The sequence below is a fragment of the Pristiophorus japonicus genome, unplaced genomic scaffold, assembly GCF_044704955.1.
Source record: "Pristiophorus japonicus isolate sPriJap1 unplaced genomic scaffold, sPriJap1.hap1 HAP1_SCAFFOLD_666, whole genome shotgun sequence".
Classification (NCBI taxonomy): Eukaryota; Metazoa; Chordata; class Chondrichthyes; family Pristiophoridae; genus Pristiophorus; species Pristiophorus japonicus.
The window spans coordinates 20754-40653 of record NW_027254579.1 but is presented as its reverse complement, the minus strand read 5'-3'; the positions used below and the strand labels follow the sequence as shown (position 1 = coordinate 40653).

At 53.9% G+C, this 19900-nt stretch overlaps 1 protein-coding gene across 1 annotated transcript in view; it reads left to right on the top strand.

Annotated features, from left to right (window-relative positions):
• The window catches only part of LOC139255987 (retinol dehydrogenase 13-like), a gene marked incomplete at its 3' end in the record, with an annotated part of 169864 nt that extends 154624 nt beyond the window's left edge, over positions 1-15240 (top strand). The window contains exon 5 of the mRNA XM_070874071.1: positions 15131-15240. Coding sequence (XP_070730172.1) covers positions 15131-15240 — 110 coding nt within the window. The remainder of the gene's footprint in view (positions 1-15130) is intronic.
• Between the last annotated feature and the right edge of the window lie 4660 nt (positions 15241-19900).

Here is a 19900-nt window from a genome sequence, read left to right as displayed (position 1 = left end):
CAGCACAGAAGAGAGGTACTGTGTTGGTGATGATTGGGATGACTTTATTGAGAGACTACAGCAAAGTTTTGTCACTAAGGAATGGTTGGGACAGGATTCGGCCGACAAACGCAGGGCTCATCTCCTGATGGTTTGTGGATCCAGAACGTACTCCCTGATGAAGGACATTCTAGCGCCAGAGAAGCCGGCGGGCAAGATGTTCGAAGAGCTCAGTAAGTTGATCGGGAAACACCTTAAATCGGCGAGCAGCATGCACATGGCGAGACACCGGTTTTACATGTACCGGCGGCGAGAAGGGCAAAGCGTTCCAGACTTCGTGGCAGATCTCCGGTGACTGGCGAACCTATGTAAGTTCACAGATACATGCAGAGCGGAGATGCTGTGAGACTATATATTGAGGCATCGGGCACGCTGGGGTTTTCAGGAAACTGATTGAGACCAAAGACTTGACCTTGGAAGCGGCGGCTCTGATAGCCCAGACAATTATCTCAGGGGAGGAAGAGTCCAGAATGATGTATGATAAAAATCTTGGCTCAAATGTGGCAAACGACCAGGGAGTCAACATTGTTAACGCGGCACACAGTTCTCCAGGCAGACAGGGGCAATCGGACATGCCCCAGCATGCAGTCGAACCCAAAGGGGGAATTGAACAGAGAGAATGTCGAGCTGAACAGTGATTCATGCCATCGCAATGGATAATGTGGCCAGTAATGGGACCATCAACATCTGTCAATGAGTCCGAGAGGCGGGAGTGCATGGTGTCGGAGCGGCCTATAAAAGGCCCAGCGGCAGCGAGAGGCATGACTTGTGCAGCTACAGGGAGAAGGCAAAAAAGAAGTAGAAAGAAACAGAGGTGACGTCACAGCCAAGGGGGTAAGTGATTGGCTGGTGATTGGTGAGCAGTTTTTTTTCTCTTCTATAACAGTGAGCATTTTTGTTGCCTATCTAAGGGTTAAGTCATGGCAGGAGAGCTCGGTCACGTGATATGCTCCTCCTGTACCATGTGGGAACTCAGGGATAACTGCAGTGACCCTGACGATTACGTGTGCGGGAAGTGTATCCGCCTCCAGTTCCTGACAGACCGTGTTGCGGAATTGGAGCTGAGGGTGGATTCACTCTGGAGCATCCACAATGCTGAGAATGACGTGAGTAGCACGTGTAGTGAGCTGGTCTTACCGCAGGTGAAGGGTCCACAGCCAGATAGGGAATGGAAGACCAGCAGGAAGAGCAGTGCAAGGAAGGTAGTGCAGGGGTCCCCTGCGGTCATCCCCCTGCAAAACAGATACACCGCTTTGAGTACTGTTGAGGGGGATGACTCATCAGGGGAGGGCAGCAGCAGCCAAGTTCACGGCACCGTGGCTGGCTCTGCTGCACAGGAGGGCAGGAAAAAGAGTGGGAGAGCGATAGTGATAGGGGATTCAATTGTAAGGGGAATAGATAGGCGTTTCTGCGGCCGCAACCGAGACTCCAGGATGGTATGTTGCCTCCCTGGTGCAAGGGTCAAGGATGTCTCGGAGCGGGCGCAGGACATTCTAAAAAGGGAGCATGAACAGCCAGTTGTCGTGGTGCACATTGGTACCAACGACATAGGTAAAAAAAAGGGATGAGGTCCTACGAAACGAATTTAAGGAGCTAGGAGCTAAATTAAAAAGTAGGACCTCAAAAGTAGTAATCTCGGGATTGCTACCAGTGCCACGTGCTAGTCAGAGTAGGAATCGCAGGATAGCTCAGATGAATACGTGGCTTGAGCAGTGGTGCAGCAGGGAGGGATTCAAATTCCTGGGGCATTGGAACCAGTTCTGGGGGAGGTGGGACCAGTACAAACCGGACGGTCTGCACCTGGGCAGGACCTGAACCAATGTCCTAGGGGGAGTGTTTGCTAGTGCTGTTGGGGAGGATTTAAACTGATATGGCAGGGGGATGGGAACCAATGCAGGGAGACAGAGGGAAACAAAAAGGAGACAAAAGCAAAAGACAGAAAGGAGATGAGTAAAAGTGGAGGGCAGAGAAACCCAAGGCAAAAAACAAAAAGGGCCACTGTACAGCAAAATTCTAAAAAAGAACAAAAAGGGCCACTGTACAGTAAAATTCTAAAAGGACAAAGGGTGTTAAAAAAACAAGCCTGAAGGCTTTGTGTCTTAATGCAAGGAGTATCCGCAATAAGGTGGATGAATTAACTGTGCAAATAGATGTTAACAAATATGATGTGATTGGGATTACGGAGACGTGGCTCCAGGATGATCAGGGCTGGGAACTCAACATCCAGGGGTATTCAACATTCAGGAAAAATAGAATAAAAGGAAAAGGAGGTGGGGTAGCATTGCTGGTTAAGGAGCAAATTAAGGCAATAGTTCAGAAGGACATTAGATTGGATGATGTGGAATCTATATGGGTAGAACTGCAGAATACCAAAGGGCAAAAAACGTTAGTGGGAGTTGTGTACAGACCTCCAAACAGTAGTAGTGATGTTGGGGAGGGCATCAAACATGAAATTAGGGGTGCGTGCAATAAAGGTGCAGCAGTTATAATGGGTGACTTTAATATGCACATAGATTGGGTTAACCAAACTGGAAGCAATACGGTGGAGGAGGATTTCCTGGAGTGCATAAGGGATAGTTTTTTAGACCAATATGTCGAGGAACCAACTAGGGGGGAGGCCATCTTAGACTGGGTGTTGTGTAATGAGAGAGGATTAATTAGCAATCTCGTTGTGCGAGGCCCCTTGGGGAAGAGTGACCATAATATGGTGGAATTCTGCATTGGGATGGAGAATGAAACAGTTAATTCAGAGACCATGGTCCAGAACTTAAAGAAGGGTAACTTTGAAGGTATGAGGCGTGAATTGGCTAGGATAGATTGGTGAATGATACTTAAGGGGTTGACTGTGGATGGGCAATGGCAGACATTTAGAGACCGCATGGATGAATTACAACAATTGTACATTCCTGTCTGGCGTAAAAATAAAAAAGGAAGGTGGCTCAACCGTGGCTATCAAGGGAAATCAGGGATAGCGTTAAAGCCAAGGAAGTGGCATACAAATTGGCCAGAAATAGCAGCGAACCCGGGGACTGGGAGAAATTTAGAACTCAGCAGAGGAGGACAAAGGGTTTGATTAGGGCAGGGAAAATGGAGTACGAGAAGAAGCTTGCAGGGAACATTAAGACGGATTGCAAAAGTTTCTATAGATATGTAAAGAGAAAAAGGTTAGTAAAGACAAACGTAGGTCCCCTGCAGTCCGAATCAGGGGAAGTCATAACGGGGAACAAAGAAATGGCGGACCAATTGAACAAGTACTTTGGTTCGGTAATCACTGAGGAGGACACATACAACCTTCCGGATATAAAAGGGGTCGGAGGGTCTAGTAAGGAGGAGGAACTGAGGGAAATCCTTATTAGTCGGGAAATTGTGTTGGGGAAATTGATGGGATTGAAGGCCGATAAATCCCCAGGGCCTGATGGACTGCATCCCAGAGTACTTAAGGAGGTGGCCTTGGAAATAGCGGATGCATTGACAGTCATTTTCCAACATTCCATTGACTCTGGATCAGTTCCTATGGAGTGGAGGGTAGCCAATGTAACCCCACTTTTTAAAAAAGGAGGGAGAGAGAAAACAGGGAATTATCGACCGGTCAGCCTGACATCGGTAGTGGGTAAAATGATGGAATCAATTATTAAGGATGTCATAGCAGTGCATTTGGAAAGAGGTAATATGATAGGTCCAAGTCAGCATGGATTTGTGAAAGGGAAATCATGCTTGACAAATCTTCTGGAATTTTTTGAGGATGTTTCCAGTAGAGTGGACAAGGGAGAACCAGTTGATGTGGTATATTTGGACTTTCAGAAGGCTTTCGACAAGGTCCCACACAAGAAATTAATGTGCAAAGTTAAAGCACATGGGATTGGGGGTAGTGTGCTGACATGGATTGAGAACTGGTTGTCAGACAGGAAGCAAAGAGTAGGAGTAAATGGAGACTTTTCAGAATGGCAGGCAGTGACTAGTGGGGTACCGCAAGGTTCTGTGCTGGGGCCCCAGCTGTTTACACTGTATATGAATGATTTAGACGAGGGGATTAAATGTAGTATCTCCAAATTTGCGGATGACACTAAGTTGGGTGGCAGTGTGAGCTGCGAGGAGGATGCTATGAGGCTGCAGAGCTACTTGGATAGGTTAGGTGAGTGGGCAAATGCATGGCAGATGAAGTATAATGTGGATAAATGTGAGGTTATCCACTTTGGTGGTAAAAACAGAGAGACAGACTATTATCTGAATGGTGACAGATTAGGAAAAGGGGAGGTGCAACGAGACCTGGGTGTCATGGTACATCAGTCATTGAAGGTTGGCATGCAGGTACAGCAGGCGGTTAAGAAAGCAAATGGCATGTTGGCCTTCATAGTGAGGGGATTTGAGTGCAGGGGCAGGGAGGTGTTGCTACAATTGTACAGGGCCTTGGTGAGACCACACCTGGAGTATTGTGTACAGTTTTGGTCTCCTAACCTGAGGAAGGACATTCTTGCTATTGAGGGAGTGCAGCGCAGGTTCACCAGACTGATTCCTGGGATGGCGGGACTGACCTATCAAGAAAGACTGGATCAACTGGGCTTGTATTCACTGGAGTTCAGAAGAATGAGAGGGGACCTCATAGAAACGTTTAAAATTCTGACGGGGTTAGACAGGTTAGATGCAGGAAGAATGTACCCAATGTAGGGGAAGTCCAGAACCAGGGGTCATAGTCTAAGGATAAGGGGTAAGCCATTTAGGACCGAGATGAGGAGGAATTTCTTCACCCAGAGAGTGGTGAACCTGTGGAATTCTCTACCACAGAAAGTTGTTGAGGCCAATTCACTAAATATATTCAAAAAGGAGTTAGATGAAGTCCTTACTACTAGGGGAATCAAGGGGTATGGTGAGAAAGCAGGAATGGGGTACTGAAGTTGCATGTTCAGCCATGAACTCATTGAATGGCGGTGCAGGCTAGAAGGGCCGAATGGCCTACTCCTGCACCTATTTTCTATGTTTCTATGTTTCTATGAACTCATTGAATGGCGGTGCAGGTTAGAAGGGCCGAATGGCCCACTCCTGCACCTATTTTCTATATTTCTCTGTTTCTATGCTTCAATACATTTAAGGACAGTTACAGAGACAGTCAGAGACGATCGACTGGTAATGGACCTTTTGTTTCTAACAACGGCTCATGTTGGAGGTGTGGAGGCAAACACCCAGCCAGAGCTTGCAGATATCAGCAATATACCTGCAGAAACTGCAACATCAGCGGTCACTTGGGGCGTATGTGCAGGAAGCCTGCAGCCAGGTTGATGTACGAGGAGGACGGGCCCGATGTAAGCCCTACGAGGCCAAATGGACACTGGGGGAAATCGCTGGAAGCTGAAGTTCAGCGAGTTCATGTGGAGCACGTATACAGTTCATACACCAGGACGCCACCGATAATGATGAAAGTGCTCCTCAATGGCATCCCAGTATCAATGGAGCTAGACACGGGGGCCAGCCAGTCCCTGATGGGTATCAAACAGTTCAACAAGTTGTGGGTGTCCAAGGCCAGGAGGCCAAAATTATTGCCGATTGACGCACAGCTATGGACTTACACAAAGCAGATCATTCCGGTGCTAGGCAGCGCCACGGTAGTCGTGACCCACAAAGATTCGGAGAACAGGTTGCCACTCTGGATTGTCCCAGGGGACGGTCCCACACTACTGGGGAGGAGTTGGTTTGCTGTCATGAACTGGAAATGGGGCGATGTCAATGCAATTTCCTCTGTGGAGCGAGTATCATGCTCACAGATCCTGGACAAATTTGACTCATTATTTCAACCCATCATCGGCACTTTCATGGGGACCAAGGTAGTGATTCACATAAACCCGGACACCAGGCCAGTACACCACAAGGCCAGAGCGGTGCCGTACGTGATGTGGGAAAAGATAGGAGGCGAATTGGACCGCCTGCTGAGGGAAGGCATCATCTCGCCAGTCGAATTCAGTGACTGGGCGAGCCCGATTGTGCCGGTGCTCAAGGCGGATGGGTCGGTCAGGATATGTGGCGATTACAAGGCCACCATCAATCGGGTGTCACTCCAAGACCAGTACCCGCTACCGAGAGCGGAGGACCTCTTTGCGACGCTATCCTGTGGAAAACTTTTTTCAAAATTGGACCTGACCTCAGCTTACATGACCCAGGAGCTGGCGAGTGAGTCGAAGAAGCTGACCACCATCACGACACACAAGGGGTTGTTTGAGTACAACAGATGTCCGTTCGGGATTCGCTCGGCCGCCGCGATCTTCCAACGAAATATGGAAAGCCTCCTCAAGTCGATTCCAGGGATGGTGGTTTTTCAGGACGACATCCTCATCACGGGTTACGATACTGAAGAACACCTCCACAACCTGGAGGAGGTGCTACGCAGACTGGACCGGGTAGGTCTGCGACTGAAAAAGGCGAAGTGCATCTTCCTAGCTCCAGAGGTAGAATTCCTGGGGATGAGGGTAGCAGCAGACGGGATCAGCCCTACTGCATCCAAGACGGAAGCAATCCAGAGAGCACCCAGACCCCGTAACACGACGGAGCTGCGTTCGTTCCTGGGGGTCCTGAACTATTTTGGAAACTTTCTTCCCAAATTGAGCACGCTGCTAGAGCCGCTACACGTGCTCCTACGCAAAGGTCGCGAATGGGTCTGGGGGGACAGCCAGGAAAGGGCTTTTAATAGAGCACGCAATTTGTTATGTTCCAACAATCTGTTAACGCTATATGACCCATGTAAGAAACTTGTGTTAACGTGCGATGCATCGTCCTATGGTGTCGGGTGTGTGTTGCAGCATGTCAATGCCAAGGGTCAGTTACAGCCGGTAGCTTATGCCTCCAGGAGTCTGTCCCAGGCAGAAAGGGGTTACGGGATGGTAGAAAAGGAGGCGCTCGCATGTGTATATGCGGTAAAGAAAATATACCAGTATCTGTTTGGCAGGAAATTTGAGCTGGAGACAGATCACAAACCCCTAACGTCCCTTTTGGCCAACAACAAGGCCATAAATGCAAATGCATCGGCCTGCATACAGAGGTGGGCACTCACGTTAGCTGCCTATGACTATACAATTCGGCACAGACCGGGCACCGAAAACTGCGCCGATGCACTCAGCAGGCTCCCACTAGCCACCACTGAGGGGGCTACCGAGCATGCTGCTGAGATGGTCATGGCTGTTGAAGCTTTCGGAAGCGAAGGCTCACCCGTGACAGCCCGTCAGATTAAAGTCTGGACAAATAGAGACCCGCTATTGTCTCTAGTCAAGAAATGTGTCCTGAATGGGGACTGGGCAGCCACGTACAGGGCATGCCCTGAGAAATTTAAACCATTTCACAGGCGCAAGGATGAACTCTCGATTCAGGCCGATTGCCTACTGTGGGGAAACCGCGTAGTCATGCTCCAGATGGGCAGAGAGGTGTTCATCAGAGAACCCCACAATGGGCACCCGGGCATTGTCATGATGAAGGCAATTGCCAGGTCACACGTTTGGTGGCCAGGGATAGACGCAGATCTGGAACTTTGTGTTCGCAGGTGCAACACGTGTGCCCAGCTGGGCAATGCGCCCAGGGAAGCCCCCCTTAGCCCCTGGCCATGGCCCGCCAAGCCTTGGTCATGCATCCATGTGGACTACGCAGGTCCTTTCATGGGAAAAATGTTTTTGGTTGTAGTGTGACATTTTAAATTCAAGCACATCCTCTGCCACGGTAGAAAGTCTACGGGCAATGTTCGCCGCCCACGGTCTACCGGACATCTTGGTCAGCGACAATGGCCCGTGCTTCACAAGCACTGAATTCCAGGACTTCATGTCAGGCAATGGAATTAACCATGTTAGAACGGCACCGTTCAAGCCGGCCTCAAACGGCCAGGCAGAACGAGCAGTGCAGATAATCAAACAGGGGATGCTCAGATTCCAAGGGGGTTCCCTACAAACCCACTTATCACGCCTCCTGTTGGCCTATAGATCCCGACCACACTCGCTCACAGGGGTTCCACCCGCAGAGCTACTAATGAAAAGGATGCTCAAAACCCGATTATCCCTTATACACCCCACCATGAAAGAAATTGTCGAGAGCAGGTGCCAGCCACAATATCACTACCATGACAGGAATGCGAGGGCGCGATGTATCGATGTCAATGACCCTGTCTTTGTCCTCAACTACGCTGCAGGGCCCAAATGGCTCGCAGGCGCTGTGGTTGCCAAAGAGGGAAATAGGGTTTTGGTAGTTAAACTTACCAATGGACAAATCTGCCGCAAACATGTGGATCAAACAAAAAGGAGGTTCAGCAACCCCATAGAAGAAGCAGAGGAAGAACACGATATAGAGTTCACTCCACCACAGGTGACCGAACACCAGAACCAAGTGGAGGAGAGCCCAGTCACTGTGGGCAGTCCAGACAGGCCTGAGGCACCGCAAACAGCAGACACTCAGGCCAGCGCCCAACAACCGGAGCCCCAACTCAGGCGCTCTACAAGGGAGCGTAAACCACCAGAGAGACTCAACCTGTGATCCCAATAAGACTTTGGGGGGGGAGGTGATGTCATGTATTCAACCAGCATTGTAACCCATTGAGGGAGTGCAGCGAAGGTTCACCAGACTGATTCCCGGGATGGCGGGACTGACCTATCAAGAAAGACTGGATCAACTGGGCTTGTGTTCACTGGAGTTCAGAAGAATGAGAGGGGACCTCATAGAAACATTTAAAATTCTGAAGGGGTTAGACAGGTTAGATGCAGGAAGAATGTTCCCAATGTTGGGGAAGTCCAGAACCAGAGGTCACAGTCTAAGGATAAGGGGTAAGCCATTTAGGACCGAGATGCGGAGGAACTTCTTCACCCAGAGAGTGGTGAACCTGTGGAATTCTCTACCACAGAAAGTTGTTGAGGCCAATTCACTAAATATATTAAAAAAGGAGTTAGATGAAGTCCTTACTACTAGGGGGATCAAGGGGTATGGTGAGAAAGCAGGAATGGGGTACTGAAGTTGAATGTTCAGCCATGAACTCATTGAATGGCGGTGCAGGCTCGAAGGGCCGAATGGCCTACTCCTGCACCTATTTTCTATGTTTCTATGTTTCTAAACTGACCTAAGTTGTACACCGTGAGAACACTGACCACTAGGTGGGAGACACTCCTAACCTGGACCTTCAGGTATAAAAGGGGAAGCTCCACCCACCTTCATCACTTGAGTGCTAAGGAATAAAGGACAGGTCACAGACTGACCTTCTCTCAAGCATGGGCCTCGTGTGTATTTATACTGTGTAGTAAGGACGTATTAGTTACAGGTGGGACAGGCAGTCGGTGAGGGAAGGGGTGGGTGGGACAGGTTTGGTCAGCGAGCACAGGGGTGATGAGTGATCAGGATTTGGTGCCAGTTAGGACACAGGAGTGCCGAGTTTTGGATCATCTTTAGTTTACTTCATGTAGAATGTGGGAGCGTGTCAAGAGTGAGTTGGAATAGTCAAGTCTGGAGGTAACAAAGGCACGAATGAGGGTTTCAGCAGCAGATGAGCTGAGGCAGGGGCAGAGGCGGATGATGTTACACAAGTGGAAATAAACCGCGGATATGTGATCGAAAGCTCATTTCAAGGTCAAATATGAGACCAAGGTTGCGAACAGTCTGGTTAAACCTCAGACAGCAGTTGGGGAGAGGGATGGAGTCAGTGGCTCAGAGAATGGAGTTTGTACCAGGGACCAAAAACAATATTTAATTGGAAAACATTTCTGCTCCTCCAGTACTGGATGTGGGACAGTGTGACAATTGAGAGAGTGAGGACCCTCCAGTACTGGATGTGGGACAGTGTGACAATTGAGAGAGTGAGGACCCTCCAGTACTGGATGTGGGACAGTGTGACAATTGAGAGAGTGAGAACCCTCCAGTACTGGATGTGGGACAGACAGTGTGACAATTGAGAGAGTGAGAACCCTCCAGTACTGGATGTGGGACAGTGTGACAATTGAGAGAGTGAGGACCCTCCAGTACTGGATGTGGAACAGTGTGACAATTGAGAGAGTGAGGACCCTCCAGTACTGGATGTGGGACAGTGTGACAATTGAGAGAGTGATGACCCTCCAGTACTGGATGTGGGACAGTGTGACAATTGAGAGAGTGAGAACCCTCCAGTACTGGATGTGGGACAGTGTGACAATTGAGGGAGTGAGGTCCCTCCAGTACTGGATGTGGGACAGACAGTGTGACAATTGAGAGAGTGACGACCCTCCAGTACTGGATGTGGGACAGACAATGTGACAATTGAGAGAGTGAGGACCCTCCAGTACTGGATGTGGGACAGTGTGACAATTGAGAGAGTGAGGTCCCTCCAGTACTGGATGTGGGACAGTGTGACAATTGAGAGAGTGACGACCCTCCAGTACTGGATGTGGGACAGTGTGACAATTGAGAGAGTGACGACCCTCCAGTACTGGATGTGGGACAGTGTGACAATTGAGAGAGTGATGACCCTCCAGTACTGGATGTGGGACAGACAGTGTGACAATTGAGAGATTGAGGACCCTCCAGTACTGGATGTGGGACAGTGTGACAATTGAGAGAGTGAGGTCCCTCCAGTACTGGATGTGGGACAGACAGTGTGACAATTGAGAGAGTGAGGACCCTCCAGTACTGGATGTGGGACAGACAGTGTGACAATTGAGAGTGAGGACCCTCCAGTACTGGATGTGGGACAGTGTGACAATTGAGAGAGTGAGGTCCCTCCAGTACTGGATGTGGGACAGTGTGACAATTGAGAGAGTGACGACCCTCCAGTACTGGATGTGGGACAGTGTGACAATTGAGAGAGTGACGACCCTCCAGTACTGGATGTGGGACAGACAGTGTGACAATTGAGAGAGTGACGACCCTCCAGTACTGGATGTGGGACAGTGTGACAATTGAGAGAGTGAGGTCCCTCCAGTACTGGATGTGGGACAGTGTGACAATTGAGAGAGTGACGACCCTCCAGTACTGGATGTGGGACAGTGTGACAATTGAGAGAGTGAGGTCCCTCCAGTACTGGATGTGGGACAATGTGACAATTGAGAGAGTGATGACCCTCCAGTACTGGATGTGGGACAGTGTGACAATTGAGAGAGTGATGACCCTCCAGTACTGGATGTGGGACAGTGTGACAATTGAGAGAGTGATGACCCTCCAGTACTGGATGTGGGACAGTGTGACAATTGAGAGAGTGAGGACCCTCCAGTACTGGATGTGGGACAGTGTGACAATTGAGAGTGATGACCCTCCAGTACTGGATGTGGGACAGTGTGACAATTGAGAGAGTGATGACCCTCCAGTACTGGATGTGGGACAGTGTGACAATTGAGAGAGTGACGACCCTCCAGTACTGGATGTGGGACAATCAGTGTGACAATTGAGAGAGTGATGACCCTCCAGTACTGGATGTGGGACAATCAGTGTGACAATTGAGAGAGTGATGACCCTCCAGTACTGGATGTGGGACAGACAGTGTGACAATTGAGAGAGTGAGGACCCTCCAGTACTGGATGTGGGACAGACAGTGTGACAATTGAGAGAGTGAGGTCCCTCCAGTACTGGATGTGGGACAATGTGACAATTGAGAGAGTGAGGTCCCTCCAGTACTGGATGTGGGACAGTGTGACAATTGAGAGAGTGACGACCCTCCAGTACTGGATGTGGGACAGACAGTGTGACAATTGAGAGAGTGACGACCCTCCAGTACTGGATGTGGGACAGTGTGACAATTGAGAGAGTGAGGACCCTCCAGTACTGGATGTGGGACAGTGTGACAATTGAGAGAGTGACGACCCTCCAGTACTGGATGTGGGACAGTGTGACAATTGAGAGAGTGAGGACCCTCCAGTACTGGATGTGGGACAGACAGTGTGACAATTGAGAGAGTGAGGACCCTCCAGTACTGGATGTGGGACAGTGTGACAATTGAGAGAGTGAGGTCCCTCCAGTACTGGATGTGGGACAGACAGTGTGACAATTGAGAGAGTGAGGACCCTCCAGTACTGGATGTGGGACAATCAGTGTGACAATTGAGAGAGTGACGACCCTCCAGTACTGGATGTGGGACAGTGTGACAATTGAGAGAGTGACGACCCTCCAGTACTGGATGTGGGACAGTGTGACAATTGAGAGAGTGAGGACCCTCCAGTACTGGATGTGGGACAGTGTGACAATTGAGAGAGTGAGGTCCCTCCAGTACTGGATGTGGGACAGACAGTGTGACAATTGAGGGAGTGAGGTCCCTCCAGTACTGGATGTGGGACAGACAGTGTGACAATTGAGAGAGTGACGACCCTCCAGTACTGGATGTGGGACAGTGTGACAATTGAGAGAGTGAGGTCCCTCCAGTACTGGATGTGGGACAGACAGTGTGACAATTGAGGGAGTGAGGTCCCTCCAGTACTGGATGTGGGACAATGTGACAATTGAGAGAGTGAGGACCCTCCAGTACTGGATGTGGGACAGTGTGACAATTGAGAGAGTGAGGTCCCTCCAGTACTGGATGTGGGACAATGTGACAATTGAGAGAGTGAGGTCCCTCCAGTACTGGATGTGGGACAGTGTGACAATTGAGAGCGTGACGACCCTCCAGTACTGGATGTGGGACAGACAGTGTGACAATTGAGAGAGTGACGACCCTCCAGTACTGGATGTGGGACAGTGTGACAATTGAGAGAGTGAGGTCCCTCCAGTACTGGATGTGGGACAGTGTGACAATTGAGAGAGTGAGGTCCCTCCAGTACTGGATGTGGGACAGACAGTGTGACAATTGAGGGAGTGAGGTCCCTCCAGTACTGGATGTGGGACAGACAGTGTGACAATTGAGAGAGTGACGACCCTCCAGTACTGGATGTGGGACAGTGTGACAATTGAGAGAGTGACGACCCTCCAGTACTGGATGTGGGACAGTGTGACAATTGAGAGAGTGAGGTCCCTCCAGTACTGGATGTGGGACAGTGTGACAATTGAGAGAGTGACGACCCTCCAGTACTGGATGTGGGACAGTGTGACAATTGAGAGAGTGACGACCCTCCAGTACTGGATGTGGGACAGACAGTGTGACAATTGAGAGACCGTGGAGGGGTGGAGAGAAGTGGCGGTGAGGTAGAGCTGGGTGTCTCAGTGTACATGTGGAACCTGATGCTGTGTTTGTGGATGATGTCACCGAGGGGCAACATGTAGATGAGGAATAGGAGGGGGCCCAGGATAGATCCTGGGGGGACACCAGAGGTAAGGATACGGGAGTGGGAAGAGAAGCTGTTGCAGGTGATTCTCTGGCTACGATGAGATGGATAAGAATGGAACCAGACGAGTGCAGTCCCACCCAGCTGGACCATGGTGGAGAGGTGTTGGAGGAGGATGGAACCAGACGAGTGCAGTCCCACCCAGCTGGACCATGGTGGAGAGGTGTTGGAGGATGGAACCAGGCGAGTGCAGCCCCACCCAGCTGGACCATGGTGGAGAGGTGTTGGAGGAGGATGGAACCAGGCGAGTGCAGCCCCACCCAGCTGGACCATGGTGGAGAGGTGTTGGAGGAGGATGGAACCAGGCGAGTGCAGTCCCACCCAGCTGGACCATGGTGGAGAGGTGTTGGAGGAGGATGGAACCAGGCGAGTGCAGTCCCACCCAGCTGGACCATGGTGGAGAGATGTTGGAGGAGGATGGAACCAGGCGAGTGCAGCCCCACCCAGCTGGACCATGGTGGAGAGGTGTTGGAGGAGGATGGAACCAGGCGAGTACAGTCCCACCCAGCTGGACCATGGTGGAGAGGTGTTGGAGGATGGAACCAGGCGAGTGCAGTCCCACCCAGCTGGACCATGGTGGAGAGGTGTTGGAGGATGGAACCAGGCGAGTGCAGTCCCACCCAGCTGGACCATGGTGGAGAGGTGTTGGAGGATGGAACCAGGCGAGTGCAGCCCCACCCAGCTGGACCATGGTGGAGAGGTGTTGGAGGAGGATGGAACCAGGCGAGTGCAGTCCCATCCAGCTGGACCATGGTGGAGAGGTGTTGGAGGAGGATGGAACCAGGCGAGTGCAGTCCCACCCAGCTGGACCATGGTGGAGAGGTGTTGGAGGATGGAACCAGGTGAGTGCAGTCCCACCCAGCTGGACCATGGTGGAGAGGTGTTGGAGGAGGATGGAACCAGGCGAGTGCAGTCCCACCCAGCTGGACCATGGTGGAGAGGTGTTGGAGGGTGGAACCAGCCGAGTGCAGTCCCACCCAGCTGGACCATGGTGGAGAGGTGTTGGAGGGTGGAACCAGGCGAGTGCAGCCCCACCCAGCTGGACCATGGTGGAGAGGTGTTGGAGGGTGGAACCAGGCGAGTGCTGTCCCACCCAGCTGGACCATGGTGAAGAGGTGTTGGAGGAGGATGGAACCAGGTGAGTGCAGCCTCACCCAGCTGGACCATGGTGGAGAGGTGTTGGAGGAGGATGGAGAGGTCACTGTGTCAAAGGCTGCAGACAGGTCCAGGAGGACGAGGAGGACGAGGAGGACGAGGAGGTCGAGGAGGACGAGGAGGACGAGGAGGACGAGGAGGGGTAGTTTACCTTTGTCACAGTCAACTTTCCATTTCAGAATGATTCTGGAATAGTGAGTGATTTTGACAGACGATTTTGGATAACCATTTATTTAAACTCTCATGTTTTCTGTCCGTTAACCAATCCTCTGTCCATGCGAATATATTACCCCAACACTGAGCCCTAATCTTGTGTCACAACCTCGTATGTGGCTCCTTATCGAATACTTTTTCAAAATTCAAATTTACTACATCCACTGCCAGTTACATCCTCAAAACTATATTGTACAACTTGTATTAATATAAAACTAATAGAAACACAATGTTCCTTTCATAACACTGCATGGACTCTGTGATTTTCCAAGTGCCGTGACCACATCCTAATAATAGATTCCCACATTTCCCCAGCACTGATGTCAGGCTAACTGGCCTGCAGTTCCCTGTTTTCTCTCTCCATTCTTTCCTGAACAGCAGGATTACATTTGTGACCTTTCAATCCACAGGGAGGGGTTGTTTAGAAATAGGGAGTTGTGTTTGGAATTCAGCCTCCTGCTGAAATTGTGTCCAAAATGCCTTGTGTGCAGGGGCAGGTGTGACGGTGAATGCTGTTCACCCAGGAGTGGTGATGACCGAATTGATGAGGAACTACAACCGCCACTACCAAGTCATCTTCAACCTGCTTGGCATCTTCTTCTTAAAGGTCAGTGCCCATGTCACGCACCAGTCACACACCCACCTACTCTGGCACTCCATGCCCAGGGCAACACCCAGTGCCCGCTGATTCACTCCGTGTCTGATGATTCACTCCGTGTCTGATGGTTCACTCCGTGTCTGATGATTCACTCCGTGTCTGATGGTTCACTCCGTGTCTGATGATTCACTGACTGTAATTAAACCCTGTCCCAATCAATGAGTCTGCATTAAATCAGCATCTACCATAGTCCTACTCCTCTCCCTGTTCTGTTTACAGATTTCCTTTTCCATTTCCCTCCCGGAGTGAGCCGTGTTTAATATAACCCCGAACCAATTTAACAAACCCCTTTTCATCTTAGATCTCAAACCACATTGACTCTGTCTTTGGTGTTTTATCGTGTTGCTCAGTACTCTCTACAGCAGGCAATGCCTCCCTCATCAACCTTTTGCCATCTCTTCCTCCTGATGTTCCGTATCCCAAAATCTCCGGTTTGCATTCCTGACTAATTCGGAGGATGAACAGAACTTTGCTCCGAGATTCTATTCATGGTCTTAAATCGCTTTCATTTTATCCGTACCCCTCTCCGTTCCCCGTACCCCTCTCCGTTCCCTGACGCCTCTCCGTTCCCTGACCTCTCCGTTCCCCGTACCCCTCTCCGTTCCCCGTACCCCTCTCCGTTCCCTGACCCCTCTCCGTTCCCCGTACCCCTCTCCGTTCCCTGACCCCTCTCCGTTCCCCGTACCCCTCTCCGTTCCCTGACCCCTCTCCGTTCCCCATACGCCTCTCCGTTCCCCTACCCCTCTCCGTTCCCCGTACCCCTCTCCGTTCCCTGACCCCTCTCCGTTCCCCGTACCCCTCTCCGTTCCCCGTACCCCTCTCCGTTCCCCGTACCCCTCTCCATTCCCTGACCCCTCTCCATTCCCCGTAGCCCTCTCCGTTCCCCGTACCCCTCTCCGTTCCCCGTACCCCTCTCCGTTCCCCGTACCCCTCTCCGTTCCCCGTACCCCTCTCCGTTCCCCGTACCCCTCTCGGTTCCCCGTACCCCTCTCCGTACCCTGACCCCTCTCCGTTCCCTGACTTCTCCGTTCCCCGTACCCCTCTCCATTCCCCGTACCCCTCAACGTTCCCTGACCTCTCCGTTCCCCGTACCCCTCTCCGTTCCCGTACACCTCTCCGTTCCCTGACCGCTCCGTTCCCCGTACCCCTCTCCGTTCCCTGACCCCTCTCCGTTCCCCGTACCCCTCTCCGTTCCCTGACACCTCTCCATTCCCCGTACCCCTCTCCGCCCCCGTACCCCTCTCCGCTCCCCGTACCCCTCTCCACTCCCCGTACCCCTCTCCGCTCCCCGTACCTCTCTCCGTTCCCCGTACCCCTCTCCGTTCCCCGTACCCCTCTCCATTCCCCACACCCCTCTCCGTTGCCTGACCCCTCTCCATTCCCCGTACCCCTCTCCGTTCCCCGTACCCCTCTCCGTTCCCCGTACCCCTCTCCGTTCCCCGTACCCCTCTCCGTTCCCCGTACCCCTCTCCGCTCCCTGAACCCTCTCCGTTCCCCGTACCCCTCTCCGTTCCCCGTACCCCTCTCCGCTCCCCGTACCCCTCTCCGTTCCCCGTACCCCTCTCCGTTCCCTGACCTCTCCGTTCCCCGTACCCCTCTCCGTTCCCCGTACCCCTCTCCATTCCCTGACCTCTCCGTTCCCCGTACCCCTCTCCGCTCCCCGTACCCCTCTCCGCTCCCCGTAACCCTCTCCGTTCCCTGACCCCATCTCCATTCCCCGTACCCCTCTCCATTCCCCGTACCCCTCTCCGTTCCCCGTACCCCTCTCCGTTCCCTGACCCCTCTCCATTCCCCGTACCCCTCTCCGTTCCCCGTACCCCTCTCCGTTCCCCGTACCCCTCTCCGTTCCCTGACCGCTCTCCATTCCCCGTACCCCTCTCCGTTCCCTGACCCCTCTCCATTCCCCGTACCCCTCTCCGTTCCCCGTACCCCTCTCCGTTCCCTGACCCCTCTCCGTTCCCTGACCCCTCTCCGTTCCCTGACCCCTCTCCGTTCCCCGTACCCCTCTCCGCTCCCCGTACCCCTCTCCGCTCCCCGTACCCCTCTCCGCTCCCCGTACCCCTCTCCGCTCCCCGTACCCCTCTCCGCTCCCCGTACCCCTCTCCGTTCCCTGACCTCTCCGTTCCCCGTACCCCTCTCCGTTCCCTGACCCCTCTCCGTTCCCCGTACCCCTCTCCGTTCCCCGTACACCTCTCCGTTCCCCGTACCCCACTCAGTTCCCCGTACCACTCTCCGTTCCCCGTACCCCTCTCCGCTCCCCGTACCCCTCTCCGTTCCCCGTACCCCTCTCCGCTCCCCGTACCCCTCTCCGTTCCCCGTACCCCTCTCCGTTCCCTGACCTCTCCGTTCCCCGTACCCCTCTCCGTTCCCCGTACCCCTCTCCGTTCCCCGTACCCCTCTCCGTTCCCTGACCTCTCCGTTCCCCGTACCACTCTCCGTTCCCCGTACCCCTCTCCGCTCCACGTACCCCTCTCCGTTCCCGTACCCCTCTCCGTTCCCGTACCCCTCTCCGTTCCCTGACCGCTCCGTTCCCCGTACCCCTCTCCGTTCCCCGTACCCCTCTCCGTTCCCTGACCTCTCCGTTCCCCGTACCCCTCTCCGTTCCCCGTACCCCTCTCCGTTCCCCGTACCCCTCTCCGTTCCCTGACCTCTCCGTTCCCCGTACCCCTCTCCGTTCCCCGTACCCCTCTCCGTTCCCGTACCCCTCTCCGTTCCCTGACCGCTCCGTTCCCCGTACCCCTCTCCGTTCCCTGACCCCTCTCCGTTCCCCGTACCCCTCTCCGGTCCCCGTACCCCTCTCCGCTCCCCGTACCCCTCTCCGTTCCCTGACCGCTCCGTTCCCCGTACCCTTCTCCGTTCCCCGCACCCCTCTCCGCTCCCCGTACCCCTCTCCGTTCCCCGTACCCCTCTCCGCTCCCTGACCCCTCTCCATTCCCCGTACCCCTCTCCGTTCCCCGTACCCCTCTCCGTTCCCCGTACCCCTCTCCGCTCCCTGACCCCTCTCCATTCCCCGTACCCCTCTCCGTTCCCCGTACCCCTCTCCGTTCCCCGTACCCCTCTCCGCTCCCTGACCCCTCTCCGTTCCCCGTACCCCTCTCCGTTCCCCGTACCCCTCTCCGTTCCCCGTACCCCTCTCCGTTCCCCGTACCCCTCTCCGTTCCCCGTACCCCTCTCCGTTCCCCGTACCCCTCTCCGTTCCCCGTACCCCTCTCCGTTCCCCGTACCCCTCTCCGTTCCCCGTACCCCTCTCCGTTCCCCGTACCCCTCTCCGTTCCCCGTACCCCTCTCCGTTCCCTGACCCCTCTCTGTTCCCCGTACCCCTCTCCGTTCCCCGTACCCCTCTCCGTTCCCCGTACCCCTCTCCGTTTCCCGTACCCCTCTCCGCTCCCGTACCCCTCTCCGTTCCCCGTACCCCTCTCCGTTCCCCCTACCCCTCTCCATTCCCTGACCCCTCTCCGTTCCCCGTACCCCTCTCCGTTCCCCGTACCCCTCTCCGTTCCCCGTACCCCTCTCCGTTCCCCGTACCCCTCTCCGTTCCCCGTACCCCTCTCCGTTCCCCGTACCTCCCCCCCTTCCCTGACCGCTCCGCTCCCCGTACCCCTCTCCGCTCCCCGTACCCCTCTCCGTTCCCCGTACCCCTCTCCGTTCCCTGACACCGCTCCGTTCCCCGTACCCCTCTCCGTTCCCTGACCGCTCCGCTCCCCGTACCCCTCTCCGCTCCCCGTACCCCTCTCCATTCTCCGTTCCCCTCTCCATTCCCTGACCTCTCCGTTCCTCGTACCCCTCTCCACTCCCTGTACCCCACTCCGTTCCCCGTACCCCTCTCCGTTCCCGGTACCCCTCTCCGTTCCCCGTACGCCTCTCCGGTCCCCGTATCCCTCTCCGTTCCCTGACCTCTCCGTTCCCCGCACCCTTCTCCGTTCCCTGACCTCTCTCCGTTCCCTGACCCCTCTCCGTTCCCCGTACCCCTCTCCGTTCCCTGACCCCTCTCCATTCCCCGTACCCCTCTCCATTCCCCGTACCCCTCTCCATTCCCCGTACCCCTCTCCGTTCCCCGTACCCCTCTCCGTTCCCCGTACACCTCTCCGTTCCCCGTACCCCTCTCCATTCCCTGACCCCTCTCCGTTCCCCGTACCCCTCTCCGTTCCCCGTACCCCTCTCCGCTCCCCGTACCCCTCTCCGCTCCCCGTACCCCTCTCAGTTCCCCGTACCCCTCTCCGCTCCCCGTGCCCCTCTCCGTTCCCCGTACCCCTCTCCGTTCCCTGAGCCCTCTCCGTTCCCCGTACCCCTCTCCATTCCCCGTACCCCTCTCCGTTCCCCGTACCCCTCTCAGTTCCCCGTAACCCTCTCCGCTCCCCGTACCCCTCTCCATTCCCCGCACCCCTCTCCATTCCCCGCACCCTCTCCGTTCCCTGACCCCTCTCCGTTCCCCGTACCCCTAACCATTCCCTGACCCCTCTCCATTCCCCGTACCCCTCTCCGCTCCCCGTACCCCTCTCCCATTCCCCGTACCCCTCTCCGTTCCCTGACCTCTCCGTTCCCTGTACCCCTCTCCGCTCCTCGTACCCCTCTCCGTTCCCCGTACGCCTCTCCGTTCCCCGTACCCCTC